General features: G+C 40.2%; 1 protein-coding gene across 33 annotated transcripts in view; it reads right to left on the bottom strand.

Annotated features, from left to right (window-relative positions):
• Nucleotides 1–10,263, bottom strand: part of PUM1 (pumilio RNA binding family member 1) — a 148,029-nt gene extending 137,766 nt beyond the window's left edge. For 16 of the 33 annotated variants that reach the window (XM_012527996.4, XM_012527998.4, XM_023590930.3 and 13 more), the window contains exons 1-2: nucleotides 9,814–9,927; nucleotides 5,235–5,608 (exon numbers count right to left, since the gene is read on the bottom strand). In XM_012527996.4, the coding sequence (XP_012383450.1) occupies nucleotides 5,235–5,597 (363 nt within the window). In that variant the 5' untranslated portion in view covers nucleotides 5,598–5,608; nucleotides 9,814–9,927. Of the gene's footprint in view, nucleotides 1–5,234; nucleotides 5,609–9,813 lie in introns of all 33 variants that reach the window. The other 17 variants (XM_058304015.2, XM_058304017.2, XM_058304019.2 and 14 more) reach the window with 9 other exon arrangements.
• Nucleotides 10,264–17,624: the final 7,361 nt, after the last annotated feature.

Raw genomic sequence — 17,624 nt, 5'->3', positions numbered from 1 at the left:
TGTAAAGTGCCTGGCACAATAGTTTCCTTATGTCCAATACTGCTTGCTGTGATATTATTCGTACTTGACCACTTAATTGGTGAAAGTATTTGCCAATTTGACCTTAAACTTTTCTACATTGTACCAAGTGGTCTTAAAAGAAGAAGAAAAAATAAATAAAACTCAGGAAATAGGCACACTAAGCAGGAATAATAGACCTGTGGTACAGAAGAATGTACTGGCAAGAGGATCACTTCATATTCATTCTGTCTTTACAGTGAAGTTTTTCACAATTACTTCTCAGAACACTCATGTAATAATAAAAACAAAACTCAAAAATTAATTTTATCATTAATGCTTGTTGGGGATGGAATCAGGTCCCTCACAAAAAGCATGTTCAGTTCTCAATTCCTGGTCCTGTAGGTGTGAACCTATTTATTTGTAAATAAGACCTCTGAAAATGTTATTAGTTAAGGTGTGCCCAAACTGAATGAGGGTGGGCCTTATTTCAATATGGCTGAAGTTCTTTATAAGCAAATGGAACTGGACTCAGAAAGAGAAGCCATAGGGTACAGCCAGAAGCTAGAAGTCAACAGAACCCAGAAGAGAAAGAAGATACTGCCATGTGCTCTGCCATGTGATGGAAAAGCCAAGGAACCCCCGAGATTGTTGGCCAGTCAGAAGATACAGACCCAGGAGGAAGTCAGCCTTCTAGCCTCTTAATCCCTGAGTTAATAAATTCCTGTTGTTATGCCAACCCATTGTATGTATGGTATTTGTTTTAACTGTCACTGTTCTTGGGGGACACGAGATTTCTGCAATTATAGAGGTCACCTGTATTCACCTCATCAAGTTTATAAAGTAAATTTCAAGCACAATTATGGCAAAATTTATTACCTTGGAATGTGCTACTTTGTTGCAGTGTTGGGTTTTTTTACTTTAAACTTTTTATTTTGAAATATTTTCAAATTTACAGAACAATTACAACAAATAGGGAAGCGAATTTGGGTCAACAGAGAAAGCGCCCGCCTACCACATGGGAGGTCCAGGGTTCAAACCCAGGGCCTCCTTACCCATGTGGTGAGCTGGCCCACGCTCAGTGCTGATGTGTGCAAGGAGTGCCAAGTCATGCAGGGGTGTCCCCCTCATAGAGGAGCCCCAAGCGCAAGGAGTGTGCCCCGTAAGGAGCCACCCTGCGCAAAAAAAGTGCAGTCTGCCCAGGAGTGGCGCTGCACACATGGAGAGCTGATGCAGCAAGATGACGCAACAAAAAGAGACACAGATTCCCAGTGCCACTGACAAGAATACAAGTGGACACAGAAGAACACATAGTGAATGGACACAAAGAGCAGACAACAGGAGGGGGGAATAAATTAAAAAATATTAAAAAAAAAAACCACATAATACAAATCCCATACAGAGAACTCCAGCAAACCTCTTTTCCTCCCAGAGACCTAGATCCACCAATTTTCACATTTTGTACATTTGCCATATCATTCTATCTACCCATTCTATCTATTCATCTTTCTATCCATTTTATGAATACTTGGGTGTAGGTTGTATACATTATGATCCTTGAGCACCAAATACTTCCATGTACATTTCCTAAGATCAAGGATACTTACTTAAGTATCCACCTTAAGTGCAGTTAAGTTCAAGAACTTTAACAGTGATATAAAAAGCCTACAATCTGTATTACAATTTTGCATATGTCCCAATAATTTCTCCTCCCTTGTTAGATTCTGTCCAGGATCATATATTGCCTTTAACTGTCATTTTTTTATTTTGTTTATAAGGTCAGAATTATTCCTAGGGAGGGAGAAGCATATGTAGAACTGGGAATGAAAAAGGCCTGATTTCAAAACCAAGTTCTACCTGATAACTAAGCTTCAGTTTTCTCATAACAGAATAGGATTTTACCTCCCTTATAGAACTGTTGTAAGGATTACATACAAGGAATATAGAGCCTGGGAGCTCTTAACCTTTTTTGTTCCACGGACTCCTTTGCCAGTCATTTGAAAACCATGGACTCCTTACTAAGTTCACACTATACTGTATATTATTCAATACACCAACATGTCCCCACAAGAAAAGTATTTCTTTGAATTTCAATTCAAGCTCACAGGCGCCACGTTAAGAACCCCTGACTTGGCCCAAACCTAGGACATACTAAGGGCTCAATAAATAATTCTATTATTATCAGTGGTTCTCAACCTCTTCTCAACTCCCAGACCTACCTGACAAATCAAACACCCTTATTCCTCCTATTAGTAACAGAGACTGGTGAGGGCAGTGAGCTATACCCCACCCCACTTCACTTAAGCTACACTCACCACTGCTGCTTGCTTAAGTGGCTTCTCTACTTCTTTCCATCTATCTCCTAAGAAGACAGGTCAGCTATAATAAGATTCACTGCTTTTTTACCTAAGTGTAAATCTGAAGCACTTAAGCTCTTTTCTGATTCACTCACATAAAAATTTCAGAACACCTCCTGGGAAAGGTGCTTGAAAAACACAAGAGTCCCTGCCCTAGGATAGTCCAGTACAAATGAAACAAACACCTAAACCAGTGAATTATAATACACGAAAATGACTGCAAAATAATTTGTGGGTGGTCCACATCTGTGTCACAGCAACCACCCTCTTCCCCAATGTCATTCATTATCTCATGTGTCTGGCAGGATGGAACTATGTTGTGATGACTACCAATTCCAAGTTGGGTCACTAGTTTTGACCCCTGGGAGAGGAACACGTTTTGCCATTTAACATTAACTCTGGCTTGCTAAGTGACCTGGAAAAATATCAGATGTGATTCCTTATGACAGGGATCAGCATAAGAGAGCGCCCAGAGTAAGCCTTCAACAAACACTTGCAATGAACAGAGTAAAAAGAGATCTTGGAACTCTGCTATAGACCAACCTAGAGTTGATCTGCCCACCTATCAAGACAGGCTGAGCACCTTGATTCTCCTTGCAGCCTATCATCAGCATATCATTGGGAAAGCCAATATAAGATCTTATAAATGTATAATACATTTAGAAAACTAAGGTTTATGAATTTTAAACAATGTTTAGCCAAATAAGGCAAAGATTACAAGCCTTCCACTTTTGCACTCTCCACAGATACTACCCAAATCAAACATGATTTCTCTCTTGACTCCTCTCCACAATTGCCTATAGTATTCCATTCCACCCAGATATTCTGCCTTCACCTCCAACTCAACATAAGTATTACTAAATTTAATCACCTTATCCCCACACAAGATGCCCCTTTACAGATGTTGACTCATTTAGGTTCTATGGTTACTATCCCCATTTTACAGAGGAAGAAATTGAAGCACTGAAAGGTAAAGTCATCAGCCCCAATCAGAGGCTCTCCCTGCCTCCAGAATAGGATGCTATGGTCTAAGGGGCCCTATAATTAAGGACCAAAACTCTGGGGTCACCCAGTCAGGTTTGGAATTTTCCCTTCTGCATCTTCCTAGAAGTGTGGTTACCTATTCTCGAGGCTTCAATTTCCTTATCTGCTTACCCAAATGGGTGACGGGGGAGAATATGATGAGTAAACATACATTTAAGGGCTTGGAGGGAGTTGGGGGGAGCAGGATGCTTCCACTTTAAAAGGATGCTGCCCAATTTAAAGAACAGTGATTATAAAAAAAATTAAATAAAAAAAAATTTCCCTCTGTACTCCCTTCCCTTTATCTCATTTTCTCAGAAACATAAGATTCCAGTCACAAAATTCTGTGTGTACTTCAGTTCCACAGTTTATTTTCCATTACTCATACAAGGGTTATTGAAGTAGTTAACCAATTAGCCTTAGTCCTTACCCACTCCAATCACTTATTGTGGACTCTATGTTCCTAAAGCACCACCTGTAAAAGCCATTCCATACAAATATACTCAAAACCCTGCTACCAAAAAAAAAAAAAAAAAACAACCCTGCTACCTACTGAATCAAATCTTAGCCTGGAATCCAACACCCTTACCTTTGTGACCATGTCCTTTTTCCCCAACTTTATTTAAAGGCCAAAGAGTTGGGGACTCAGAGAGTCAACAAATTTCTGCTAAAACTCTATTATATGCCAAACTCTAGGGAATAAATTATCAAGATGAATAAAATTTGATCCCTACCTTCAAGACTCAAAGCAATCAAACAATTAAATACAGTGCCTTAAGAACCAAATGCATTAAGTGCACAGGAAGTACACAGGAAGACACTCCCTATACCTCGTATTTCTTAGTATCCCTCACGTACACATTTGGTAAGTGCTTATGAAGCACTGAGCTTGATGATTGTGCCAATAAACCAAAAACCTACAATCAACATGCTCAATAAATTTCTGTTGAATAAGGATGAATCCTACGTCTTCTGTGGTAAAGAACTATGGTATAAGGACAGCCTTTCTTGGAGGAGGGAGGAGAAACACAACTGAGAATTCAGATTTGCAAGTGTTTGTGCCTGGTTATTTCTAAAGCAGCACTAGGACTAGTGAAAAAACGTCAGTTCTTTTTGCCAGTTAGTCCTCAGATTGACAATATAAAATGAATTTTCACAAATTCAACCTATAACCAATTTCAATGACTAGTTTGATTAAAATATTCTAATTCTTTCATCACTATCAGAAACGTAGGAAACACACACCAGCTAAGCTCTCTTCTCAGTAAAACATGTAATTTCAGCTATGGTTTCAGGTTAGTGAGATTAAACATGTTAAAATTAACCAAAACCAAACAAGGGCTTAGAAAAAGACAAAGATCATTAAAACCTAAACTCATAACCACGCCTCTCTGACACAAAACATTAGATAGAGCAGTTCTATTTCAAATAAATTTCCCTAAGCAGCTGGTATTATCAACTTCTTACTTTTTTAACTATAATACCTTAAAAACAAGTCAACCCACACCCAAGAGACAAGACACTTAAATATGTATTCAGCCTATAAATAACCCAAAGCATTCTTAAATGCATATATGACCAAGGGAAAAAAAAGTATTCCTTGATAAAAACTATTCCCAGGAATGCATTGTTAACATAAAACCAATCAACTTTTTTTTTAATGAGTCATTTACTTTTTAAGCACAGAGACAAATGACCGCATGACAATATTACAATGATTGTCCTTTAAAACAAGTGACTGTTTCAACCAAATTAAATCGGCAATCTAGACTTTAAAGACATTCATTGAAAGCAAATATCCTAGGTGGACACTGATTATAAAAGAGTTACAAAGCTGAAATAGTGAACTTTTTTTACCTGATGTTCTGCATGAATGTTATCCCCAGTTGGCCATCGATGTTTGCTATTATTATAGCCGCCTCCACCACTTCCTCCTCCCCCAAGCTGCTCACCATGCTGCCTCTGAAAGAAGTAGTCCACCATAGCGTCGTCCTGGGAACGGCCTGCAACTCCTATGGATCCTGGGACAGGGCTGGAGTGTGTCCCAGCTGCAAGAGCCTGATTTGCAGCTGGTTGTGGCTGCGCTTGTGACCCTGTTCCAGATGTCAAAACAACAGGCATGTTGGGATTAGCTGGTTCTTGAGGGTGATGTTTCAGGTGGGGGCTGAAGGAGTCCTGCCAAAGCACTGCTTTTCTCTTCAAGACACATGCAACGCTCATTCCACCAACACCTAAGGATAAACAGGTTACAAATGTTTAATATCTACATTTAAAAGACATAAGTAACCTGACATACATTAAGATAAAAATATGAGTTCCATTTCTTTTACAGTATAATCATTTACAACCAGTTTCTACCAAGCAGCTAAATGCTTTATAATATATACACAATTTCCTACACTGAAACCTCCATTTTTAAATTGCTGTGTGTGTGTATGTATGTATATATTTATTTACAGAAATAATGATATTTGGTGACAACCAGTCCAACAAAGCATTGAGATCAAAGGACTCAATACTGCAACTTCAGGGAAACTTACGTTTATACTTTCAGAAGGCAATATAGACTTTCAATCAATAGTTTCTCTATCCAGCTTCTTTGCACCTTAAGTTAACTGTGGCAGGTGAACAAGAGCTTTTTAAAAACTTTACATCTGGGGAGCAGATGTAGCTCAAGTGGTTGAGCACCTGCTTCCCACGTACAAGGTCCCAGGTTCAATTCCTGGTACCACCTTAAAAAAAAACCAAAACCTTTATATCTGGAACAAGCATATGCCAACATGCCAAACAAAAACCTAAACCCCTTATATAATTAGCAATAATTCAAGTCAAAAACTTGAAAGAACCCTTTAAAATGTCCACGATATTCACAGGATGCTCCTTAAAGAAACAATAAGACCCTGCAACGAAAAACGAGAACAGAATTTCTTAGCCTGAACCCTCTTTTCAGACTCTGTTGACAGGAGAAAAAAAAATCAAGATTTTTATTAATAATTTACATTTATAAATTTAACTACATCATTATTCCACTAACACATCAATTCCTATTAACAGGATGAAAACAAACCAAATTCAAACACTACTAGAAAATCTCACTGAAAAACAAGACACCTTAAAAACATAGTAATTATGTTGCAAAAATATTGTAGACATTATATTACCATCACAAAAACACTGAAAGGGAAAGGTTCATCCTATTTAGCTGATTTACACATTCCTACACTAAGGTACTAAAAAGTTATGTGATATGCCCAAGGCCATTCAGCTACAAAGTAGGAGAGAAGGGATTCAAGCCTAAATTAGTTTTGCACCCAAACCTAGTTCTTTCCACCAAACTTCTTGCTGCTTTGCAGTACTTTAAATAGGGTACCATTTTTCTCACATGGACCTGCTCCTCTACTCTGAAAGGATCAACAAAGAATCCCCAAAATGTTACTACGAAACACTACTATTTGAGTTGTTTAAAATCTAAAACTGTATTGTATATAAGATAGAACACTTGTCAGCCTGTGGGTGCTTTAAAAAATGCTACAAAGTAATACATGAGTTATCACTTAGAACACTAGGGTCTACAGCCACTAAAGTCTAATTTCAAGGCTATCAAACTAACATTCCACTGCTACAAATGCCTTATCTCTCCACAGCCCTACTGCAACATTTCAAAAACAAGTCTCACAAGATTTATGAGAAATCTATTATACTACCTCTTTATAGAATAATTAAGCCTACCAATAGAAAAGCATTCATTTCTCGCAACTAAATCATGTTTTGAAACCAGAAATACGAAGTCACACTAGAACTGGAATTTGTTCAAAACCTGATTTGTAAATGCCCAACCCCAACAGAACCTCACTACGATGCTGGGGTAGCCTAGCCTTTCTACACTTCAATTCCTGCTTTCATAAATGATAAAATCTTTTCTATGTTCAAGTACCAAAACCGGAAAGTCATTGCTAAATTTCACCATTAGTCTTAAAATGCAAACCAGCCTAATGCTTTCTTCCCATTTGATTTTCATAAGTACTCATTACCCTCTTCTTGTTAATTCTGGCCTGTAACATTTCTTCTACAAGGGAACCTCAATCTAACACTAACTTCCAGAGCAGGCCAGGAGTCCCAAGATCCAAGTTTTGCCACTAAACTAACAACCTCTGTGAACCTGTTTCCTCATCTAGAAAATGCAAGAAATTCTTCCTCTAAGCCTTACAAGTTTTGTTTTTTTAAAACCAAAATAAGAGATATAAAATTTTTTATAAATTGAAAGTCACCATGCAAAAGACCCCAGGAATAGGTTTAGTTACCACCAGTGAGATAATGGAGCTAAAGTCTCAAAGAGAATTCCTAAAATAGTATATGCAATCTTTTTTTTAAAAAAAGATTTGCCATAACTATCTGACAAGGAATTTCCACATGAAAAGGATGATCATCACTGAAAAACACTGAACATAACTTCATTCGAACAAAGGATGGAGAGGAAGGATTCCTATAAGAATGTTAATAAAACAACTGGCTTTTGTAAAACTATCCATAAGCCCTAGAACTTCCTGCTTTACCTAATGAGGAAAGGCAGTTTCTCAAAGAGAAAACCTGACAGAAGGGACAGTTTGAAAGTGAGCAAATACCTAAGCAATTAACATGTGTCTCTGATGATTTTGTAATATCTTGGCAACTACAGCACAAAAATTAAGCAATCAGTCACCTAAATATCAGAAAACATTTAAATTGCCCATGCCTTTCAGGGAACTATCAGAGCTCACTGAAATGTTCTGTTTAGCATTTGAAAATGTAATTTTTTTACAAGTGATACATTATAAAAGAAAGTATTTTAAGCAACTAGAATTAAATACTAAATAATTCTAGCTACTCTTCCACCACTTTCAAACTGTTTACTTCAAGGATTGGGTTTTGCTTTGTTTTTTAAAAATATCACTAGAGGATTTTACTTCAAACAAAGGAACATGGTTTAAACTATCTACATGCTCACCTTTTACTAAAATGCTTAGTGGTTTAAAAGGTTGTTTTTGTTTGTTTATTTTTTACCACACCAAACAAACAGCCTGTGGTCATAACTTTATTTTAAAACAATTCAACTTAGAACCAAACTAAATAAACTCCAACTTCAAAAAGCTATGGTCTTGTACAAAGTGAAGTCCATTGTGGCTAAGGCAAAATACTAACTCAAAGTTCAGAATCCAGTGAGCATAAACACTCCCAAGAGGGTTTTACAAAGTTAAAATTAGCAATGAGCCAAAATGTTTATTTCGCTTAATAAAACTACATGGGGAGCCACATATCCTAGGGAAGACTTATCTTGGTGAGTTTTAAGTGGTTTCGTTGAAGAAGAAAAAAAAAAGCTAAAGCTACAAACCTGTTTCAGAAGTAACTGACTTTAAAACAATAAAAAAGAGCCTCAAAAACTCGCATTCTTAATCTTGCTAAGCGTAGGAAATGGGCGAATTGATAAACAGAGCTTAAGAACAGTGTTTTCTTAATGGGACAATGAAAGGCAGCAATTTTTCAACTTATGAGGATAAACCCTTCTCTTGCAATGCCATGGGTATTTGGAGGGGGAACGGAGGGGAGGGAACTATAATGGGGGGAAAAAGTTACGGGAGAGTATTCCACATTTTGATGTGGGAGTGGTTCTGACAAGAATAAAAAATGACCTATGTTTACCAAGCACGTTTGTGAGGACTAAAACTCTTTAGAACTGTGATTCTGTTTTTCCTCCTAACGAGCCCCTTTTTGAGTAAGGCGAAACACACACGGACACAGGGAGGCTCAAAGAGGAAGAACCCAACAAAAACACCCCATCTCACGGAAACAAAAGGCCCCAAGCACACAGGCGCCTAAAAAGCGATCTGAAACTTCCTGATCGCCACTTCTGCACATTTAAGGCTCGCAAAGTTCCCCCACGGTGGGTCTCGCCTATGGACAAGGGCCACGGTTGCTTCTGAAGCTATTTATTGTTCCTCCTCCTCCGACACTGACTGCACGGAAGCTCAAGAAGTCGAAGAAATACAGGGTGGCACAGAACTACATACACTTCATGGCCACAGAGAAGACTCGGAGCTTGGCAAATCCATCAAACAAAAAGCAACCCGAAAGGCAACCTCAATCTTCGGGGACTCCTAACAGGGCCGGGTAAAAATGTAGAGGTGCGTCCGTGCCCTGGGCCGAGGCCTAAACCCCAGGCATTTTCCTTGCTTCCACCCGGCTCCCCACCCCCTCCCTCCTTTGATAACAATAGGGGCCTTGCTGCTGACTCCAAAACATGTACGAGGAACAGCGAGTGAGAAGCCTGAGCCAGGGCCCTGGCGGCTTTTCCAAAGCCCTGCTCACCCCACCAACCGCTCTCAAACCCCAATACGATGGCACAATCTGCTCGCCAGAGGTCCGGAGCAGCGTTTGGGGCCGGCAGGGTGCCGATACTCACCGGAGGAGCGGTAGGATGAAGATGGATTTCAGCCCCCCGATCTTCTCTCTCCGGCGCTCTCGCTCCCCCTTACCTTTCACTCCGACAACATGGCGGCCCACTGGGGACTGGGCTGGCGCGGTGCATCATGGGATAGGCTCTGGCCCTGGCTAGGGCGGTGAGGCAGCGGCATGTGCGGAGAAGGCTGGCGGCTCTGGAACAGGTTGCCTGGTTGCCATGCCAACCCGGGGCCTATGTGAACTTGGGAAACTCGCAGGCAACACAACTGCTGAGCGCCCCAGTGTCCGCCTGCCAGACTAGAGCGCGCTGTCGAGAACTGGAGCCGCCGACAGCAGAGCGTCTACATTCCGCACAGCCTGCACAGCACAAAGCTAGGCACTCCGGGTCGGGGCAGTGACACTCAATAGAGCCTGGAAGTGGTTTTAGACGCGGCAGCTCCTGCTCTTTGCTGCCTCTCAAGCTTACCCGCTGATTTTAACAGCCTGCAGTGTTAGTGGACGTTGACCAACCCGACGCTAGCATTAGAAGTGCTAGGTTCAAACTCCTTAGCTGCTCTGTCTAGCTCTGTGGACTTCTGTCTCCATTTTCCCATTTATAAAATGAAGAGGAAAATTATAATAATTCCTACTTAACATAATTGCCGTGAGGATGAAGTGAAATAATATATATGTAAAAGGCTCAGTACAGTGCCTGGGACTTGCAAACAGAACCACTACGTAATTTGCAAGGGCCCTTTGTTCAAAAATTTTCAAGAATTTCAAGGCGGCGGCAGCAGAGCACTAAACCAAGCAGGATCCTGCTTGTCATTCTGTCCAGTTTCAAAAATGAATAGAAATTTGGCCATTTGACGAAAGTGGCATTTCAAATCAGTAGTATTTGATAAGATAAAGTTATTCTATCTCAAACTAAACTCAAGATGAATTGAAAACTTAATCAAACAACAAAACTATAAAGGACCAGAAAAAAAAATTTTTTTTCAGTTTTATCATTGGAGGCAAGAAAATGTTTATAACCATGAATTAAAATCCATAAATAAATTTAAAATTGAGAGACTAAAAGCAACTTAAATATCTGTCCGATAAAGGATGCCATCAATAAAGTAGAACAAATGAGAAAACAATCAAAATTATTTGTAATGCACATGGCGGACAAAATATTAAAATTCGTGATGAATGAGGAACTACAAACACATAAACAGAAAATTCCTAAAGGCCAATAAACACGTAAAAGGTGATAACTAGCATGAATCTGTAGTTTAGGAGAGCCAGAAGGGGAAGTGACTGCTAATGGATACCTGGTTTCTTTATAGGTGGTTGAAAAAGTTCTAAAAATAGATTGCAGCGGTGGTTGCACATCTCTGAATATAATAAAAACCTCTAAAGCAGGGTTTCTTAGCCTTTTTTGTTCCGAGGATCCCTTTGCCAGTCAGGTGAAAACAGTCCACACTATACTATGTATTATTTAATAAATAAAGCACACCCACACCAAAACGTCCCCAAAAGAATATTTTTTTAAATTTCAGTTCAAGCTCAGGGACCCATTGTTAAAAACCCCTGCTCTAAAGTGTATACCTTATTGGGTGAATTTTATAATATGTGAAATATATCTTAATAAAGCTATAAAAAATAAAGAGAAAAAATTATTAATAAAAATGCAACTTTGTATTTTCATCTATAAAATACACTGACAAACATGTAAACATTAACACCCTGTTTTGGAACATGTGTGAGAAAATTGGCATTCATACTGATTAAGTTGTTTGAGTGTGCATTACTTCTATTTTTAAAAATAAAAGAATAAGTTACCTTTTTAAAAATTAGATTTTTTCATTTCCCAAAAAAAGAGATTTGGAAGTTCAAGATCCTGAGCTCTGCTACTTCTAGCTGTGTGACCTTGGGAAAGTTTCTGAGTCTCAGCTGTAAAATAAGGATATCAATTTTCTCACAGGGTAGGTTTAGAGTTAAATGAGATAACATATGTAAAGTAACTGACAGAATTAGACTTATACTTGTGATCTTGTATTCATTTCAGAATCCCCAGCCACAAATATGGTGGAAGCCATACAGTATCTGCTTCTCAAATGTTTTGTTAAATTGATGAATTCAACAGCCATTTAGAGAATACCAGTTATCAAATTCAACAACCCAAAGTAACGTGTTGTATTCAGAAATTCACATCTCTATTGAAATCTGATGCCTTTGCTTACTTAGTTAAGCTCTCTGGGCCTCTATTTTCTCCCTCTGGAACTTCAGTGTTAATAAGCACTCAATGAAATAAAGCAGATAAAGTATTTAGCAACATGGGCCACAAAGGAGAACAGATGGGGAGAAAACTTACAAAGTAGACATGAGAAAGTTACAAAATTTCCAGGATCTTACCAGGTTCTTCACACCATGATTTCATTCTGAGATTCATGGCTAAACTCCTTACTTTTTAAGTTTTAGCTATTAAATACTCAGAAGTAGAGATTTTAATGTCAATTTAGCCAGCACTATGTGGCACCACACCCCATTTAAGCCCTCCCCAGTCAAATGATGTAATTCCAGCAGAATATTTGTCACTGATCTCTGGTCTCCCTTAAGGAATTGCTCTGAAAGGACTGAGGCCCCTGCTGAGCCCAAACATAATACTATCTGAGCATTGCCTCCAACAAACTCATGAAACTGTCCCCTTAATAAATGCTTGCTGTGTATCAGGTACTGTGCTAAGAATTTTAGGAGACGCCGGGAATTGAATCTGGGACCTTACACATGGGAGGCAGGCACTCAAACCATTGAGCTACCCCTGCTCCCCAATTTGCTAAGATTTTTAAAGTCATTCTTCCATTTAAAACTATTCATTTCTTTCTCTTTTTTTTTAGTTTTTTTCCTTTTTAGTTTTTATTTTTGTCTTTATTTTTTTAATGTTACATTCAAAAAATATGAGGTCCCCATATACTCCCCACCTCTCTCACCCCACTCCTCCCCCCATAACAACAACCTCCTCCATCATCATAAGACATTCATTGCACTTAGTGAATACATCTCTGAGCACCTTGAGGTCAATGGTCCACACGATAGCCCACACTCTCCCCCAGTCCACCCAGTGGGCCATGGGAGGACATACAATGTCTGGTAACTGTCCCTGCAGCACCACCCAGGACAACTCCAACCCCCGAAAATGCCCCCACATCACACCTCTTCCTCCCACTCCCTACCCCACCATGGCCACTTTCTCCACACCAATGCCACATTTTCTTTGATTACTAATCACAATAATTCATGAATAGAATATCAGTAAGTCCACTCTCATCCATACTCTATTCCTCCATCCTGTGGACCTTAGAATGGTTGTGTCCACTCCACATCTATATCGAGAGGGGGCTTAGATTCCACATGGATGCTGGATGCAATTCTCCTGCTTTCAGTTGTAGGCACTCTTGGCTCCCTGGTGTGGTGGTTGACCTTCTTCACCTCCATGTTAGCTGAGTGGGGTAAATCCAATAAACCTGAGTGTAGGAGTTGCAAGTCTGTTGAGGCTCAGGTCCTGGCTATTATTCATTTCATTTAAAACTCCCATTCTCCCTTCCCCCACTTCCACTATAATCTACTTATTGACTTTATAAATTTGCATATTCTAGTTTATAAAGTGAGATGATAGAATATTTGTCCTTATTTCACTCAATCTAATGTCTTCAAGTTTCATCCATGTTGTCGCTAGTATCAGAACTTCATTCCTTTTTATGGCTGAATAATATAATAGCCCATTGTTTATGGATATACTACATTTTGTTTATCCATTGATGGACACTTGGTTTGCTTCCACCTTTGGGCTATTGTGAAAATGCCATTAGGAACATTGGTGTACAAATATCTGTTCCAGTCCCTGCTTTCAATCCTTTTGGGTATATACTCATAAGCGGGGTGACTGGGTCATAGCGTAGTTCTATATTTAACTTTTTGATGACCCACCAAACTATTTCCCATGGGGGATGCACCATTTTACATTCCCACCGAAGCATTCCTATTTCTCCACATCCTTCCCAACACTTGATATTTTCCCTTATTTAATAGTAGCCATTCTAGTGGGTATGAAGTGGTATCTCATTGTGTTTGTTATTTTTGTTTTTGTTTTTGTTTTTTTAGGAGGTACCAGGGATTGAACCTGGACCTCATACATGGGAAGCAGGTGCTCAACCACTGAGCTACACCCACTCCCCTCATTATGGATTTGATTTGCGTTTTCCTAATGGCTGATGATGTTGAGCATCTTTCCATCTGTTTATTGTCCAAGTTCTCTCATCTGTAAATGGGGATAACAGTGTTACTCATATCTTAGGTTTTGGGGGAGTTATTGCTTAATTGGTACAGTTTCTGTTTGGGATGATGGAAAAATGTTGCTAATAGATGGTGGAAATGGTAAAACAATACTGTGAAAATAATTAATACCACTGAATTGTATATTTGAAAGTGGTTAAGTGGGAAATTTTATGTTTTACACAAAAAAAATTAAAAACAAAAACAAAAACACAGGCTTGGAGAGGCTAAGGAACCAGATTAGCATTTATTCAAACATGTCCTGTAAGGCTATTTGCCTGGAGTTGTCTGGCAGGAGAATGTCACAATCATCCTAAAATTTGATAGTTTCTACAAGTCATCTGGTTAACCCCAAACTTAACAGATAATATCATCAATCTCTGGCTGTTGTGAAACCCTAAGATCTAATCAAGCTGACCTGGTGGTGGGGTTGTGTGGATTTCAGAAAAGAGAAATTTTACTCTAATCAGCAAAAACAATTTAACCTTTCTAATCTAATCAGATAATCAGAGAAAAACCTAAGGAAACCTCAGGACAAAAACTATTAGTGAAGGGCATTCAAGATAGTCTTGGTTTGGGGATTTAAAATGTTCTTTTCCTTCATAGGGCATTGGTTCTCAAAATATAGTCTGAGGCTCACTCTTAAGCCAGACTCCCAAGTTATCCTAACAACTGAGAACAAATATCAGAACAAATGCCATTCAATTCCACAGATTTTTATGTTCTCTTACAACCAACTGCTATTGGCTAGTAGAGGTAACCTTGCTATGGTATTCTTAAACTGGATTTAAAGCATTTTCGAGCAGAGTGTTGGGATTCCCCCAATATTTTGGATGGGCATTTTTTGTTATTCATGTTGTTTTCACTTGCTTTTTCAACTCTGCTTCATTTGTGCTTTTGTATATTTTTAGAATATCCCTTGAGAGGCACTTCTGTACATTGTTTTGTGCTTGGGTAACTGTTAAACTGTTAGCATTTACACTGTCATTTTGTTTCTTAGCAAATCTTAGTTATTAGAGTGCTTTTCCCATAGGAAGTTAGGAGTATGGAGATATTTGGGCCTCCAGTAATGGTAGACTAGGTTATCCTGACACATACACACACACACATACATATACACATCTCTGCTTGAAATCATTGGAAAGCTAAAAAGTTAGTGAAGAATTACCAAGGAAAGAAACCAAAAACATGAGCCCTACAGAAATAATTGGAAAACTAAAAAGTAAAGAATTACCATGGAGAGAAACCAAAAACATGAGCCCTACATTTGGGACTACTTTTCCAGATGGAGCTCCTCCTGAGTGGTAACTAAGAGGGTGAGTGGTACTTCTAACAGCCTTGAGTAGGTAGTGGTACAGAAACTGGGGTCCAGAACTTGTCAAGGGAAAGGACACCTGGAGAACAACTCTCACTTTTGAATTGGGATCCCAAAAGCCTGCACCCAGGTAGAGCATCCCCCTACCACATGGGAGGTCCGGGTTCAAACCCAGGACCTCCTTGACCCATGTGGAACTGGCCCACACGCAGTGCTGATGCACACCAACAGTGCCCTGCCACGCAGGGGTGCCCCCTGCATAGGGGAGCCCGACACGCAAAGAGTACGCCCCGTAAGGAGAGCTGCCCAGCGCGAAAGAAAGTGCAGCCTGCCTAGGAATGACACCACACACACGGAGAGCTGATGCAGCAAGATGACGCAACAAAAAGAGACACAGTTTCCCGGCCACTGACAAGACTAGAACGGACACAGAAGAACATACAACGAATGGACACAGAGAGCAGACAACTGGGGGTGGGGTGGAGGGGAGAGAAATAAATAAATCTTAAAAAAAAAAAAAGCCTGCACCCAAAAGTAAAACTGAATACAGTAGAGAAGACTTTACAGGAACACAAACTCACCTTCAAATCATCTCAACCCCTGAAATTGTATGAACAGGATCCCAGAGTGCCAATGACTGCAGGTACCTAGTAGAAAACAAAATGATAAACATATTATCTGAATAAACATATTATCATCCCAGAACTCAAATTATTTTGATGAACAATTATGCAAATACAATACTCAGCACACAAATAGTTAAGTTACAACAGACTTAAAAACAAGACAACATGAACAAAACCCAGGAGGGACAAGAGACAAATGATAAGGGCCTTTAAGAACCTAATATTGCAGTCATTAGATTGTTTATTATCTTCAAGAAGATAGAATAGAAGACAAGATTGAAGTTTCTGACACAAAGCTATAAAGCATACAAAACAACAAAATGGAGGGAAACGGACTTTGGCCCAGTGGTTAGGGCGTCCGTCTACCACATAGGAGGTCCGCGGTTCAAGCCCCGGGCCTCCTTGACCCATGTGGAGCTGGCCCATGCGCAGTGCTGATGCGCGCAAGGAGTGCTGTGCTACACAGGGGTGTCCCCCGCGTAGGGGAGCCCCACGCGCAAGGAGTGCACCCATAAGGAGAGCCGCCCAGCGCGAAGGAGGGAGCAGCCTGCCGAGGAATGGCGCCGCCCACACTTCCCGTGCAGCTGACGACAACAGAAGCGGACAAAGAAACAAGACGCAGCAAAAAGACACAGAAAACAGACAACCGGGGGAAGGGAGGGGAATTAAATAAATAAAAATAAATCTTAAAAAAAAAACAAAAACAAAATGGAAATGCTGTAACTAAAAAATGTAGTAATAGAAATTAATAACCCAGTGGACTGGGTTAAATAGCACATTAAACACAGCTGAAGAGAGAAAGAGTAAACTTGGAGCTTGGTCAGAAGAAAAAATCCTAAATGAAACTTAGAGAATAGGGGTAAGCAGATGTGGTTCAAGTGATTGGGCTCCCGTCTACCATATGGGAGGTCCAAGGTTCGATTCCTGGGGCGTCTTGGTGAAGGCAAGCTGGCCCACGTGGCATGCTGACCCAAGTGTAGAGCTGGCCCACATGGAGTGCTGGCCCAAGTAGCAAGCTGGCTCACACAGAAAGCTGACCCATGCAGGAGTGCTGGCCCGAGCAGAGATCTGGTACAGCAAGATGACAACAAAGAGACACCGGGAAGCAGACTTGGCCCAATGGATAGGGCATCTGCCTACCACATGGGAGGTCTGCAGTTCAAACCCCAGGCCTCTTTGACCCGTGTGGGGCTGGCCCATGCGCAGTGCTGACGCACGCAAGGAGTGCCCTCCCATGCAGGGGTGTCCCCCGCATAGGGGAGCCCCACGCACAGGGAGTGCACCCCATAAGGAGAGCCGCCCAGCGCGAAAGAAAGTGCAGCCTGCCCAAGAATGGTGCCACACACACGGCGAGCTGACACAACAAGATGATGCTACAAAAAGAAACATAGATTCCTGGTGCTGCTGGTAAGGATAGAAGCTGTCACAGAAGAACACACAGCGAATGGATACAGAGGGCAGACAACTGGGGTGGCGGGAAGGGGAGAGAAATAAATAAAAAGTAAATCTTTAAAAAAAAGAGACACAGACAGACAATAAGAGATGCAGGCGGCGGACTTGGCCCAGTGGTTAGGA

Source organism: Dasypus novemcinctus, chromosome 9 (genome assembly GCF_030445035.2).
Source record: "Dasypus novemcinctus isolate mDasNov1 chromosome 9, mDasNov1.1.hap2, whole genome shotgun sequence".
NCBI lineage: Eukaryota > Metazoa > Chordata > Mammalia > Cingulata > Dasypodidae > Dasypus > Dasypus novemcinctus.
This window is presented reverse-complemented; position numbering and strand designations above follow the sequence as displayed.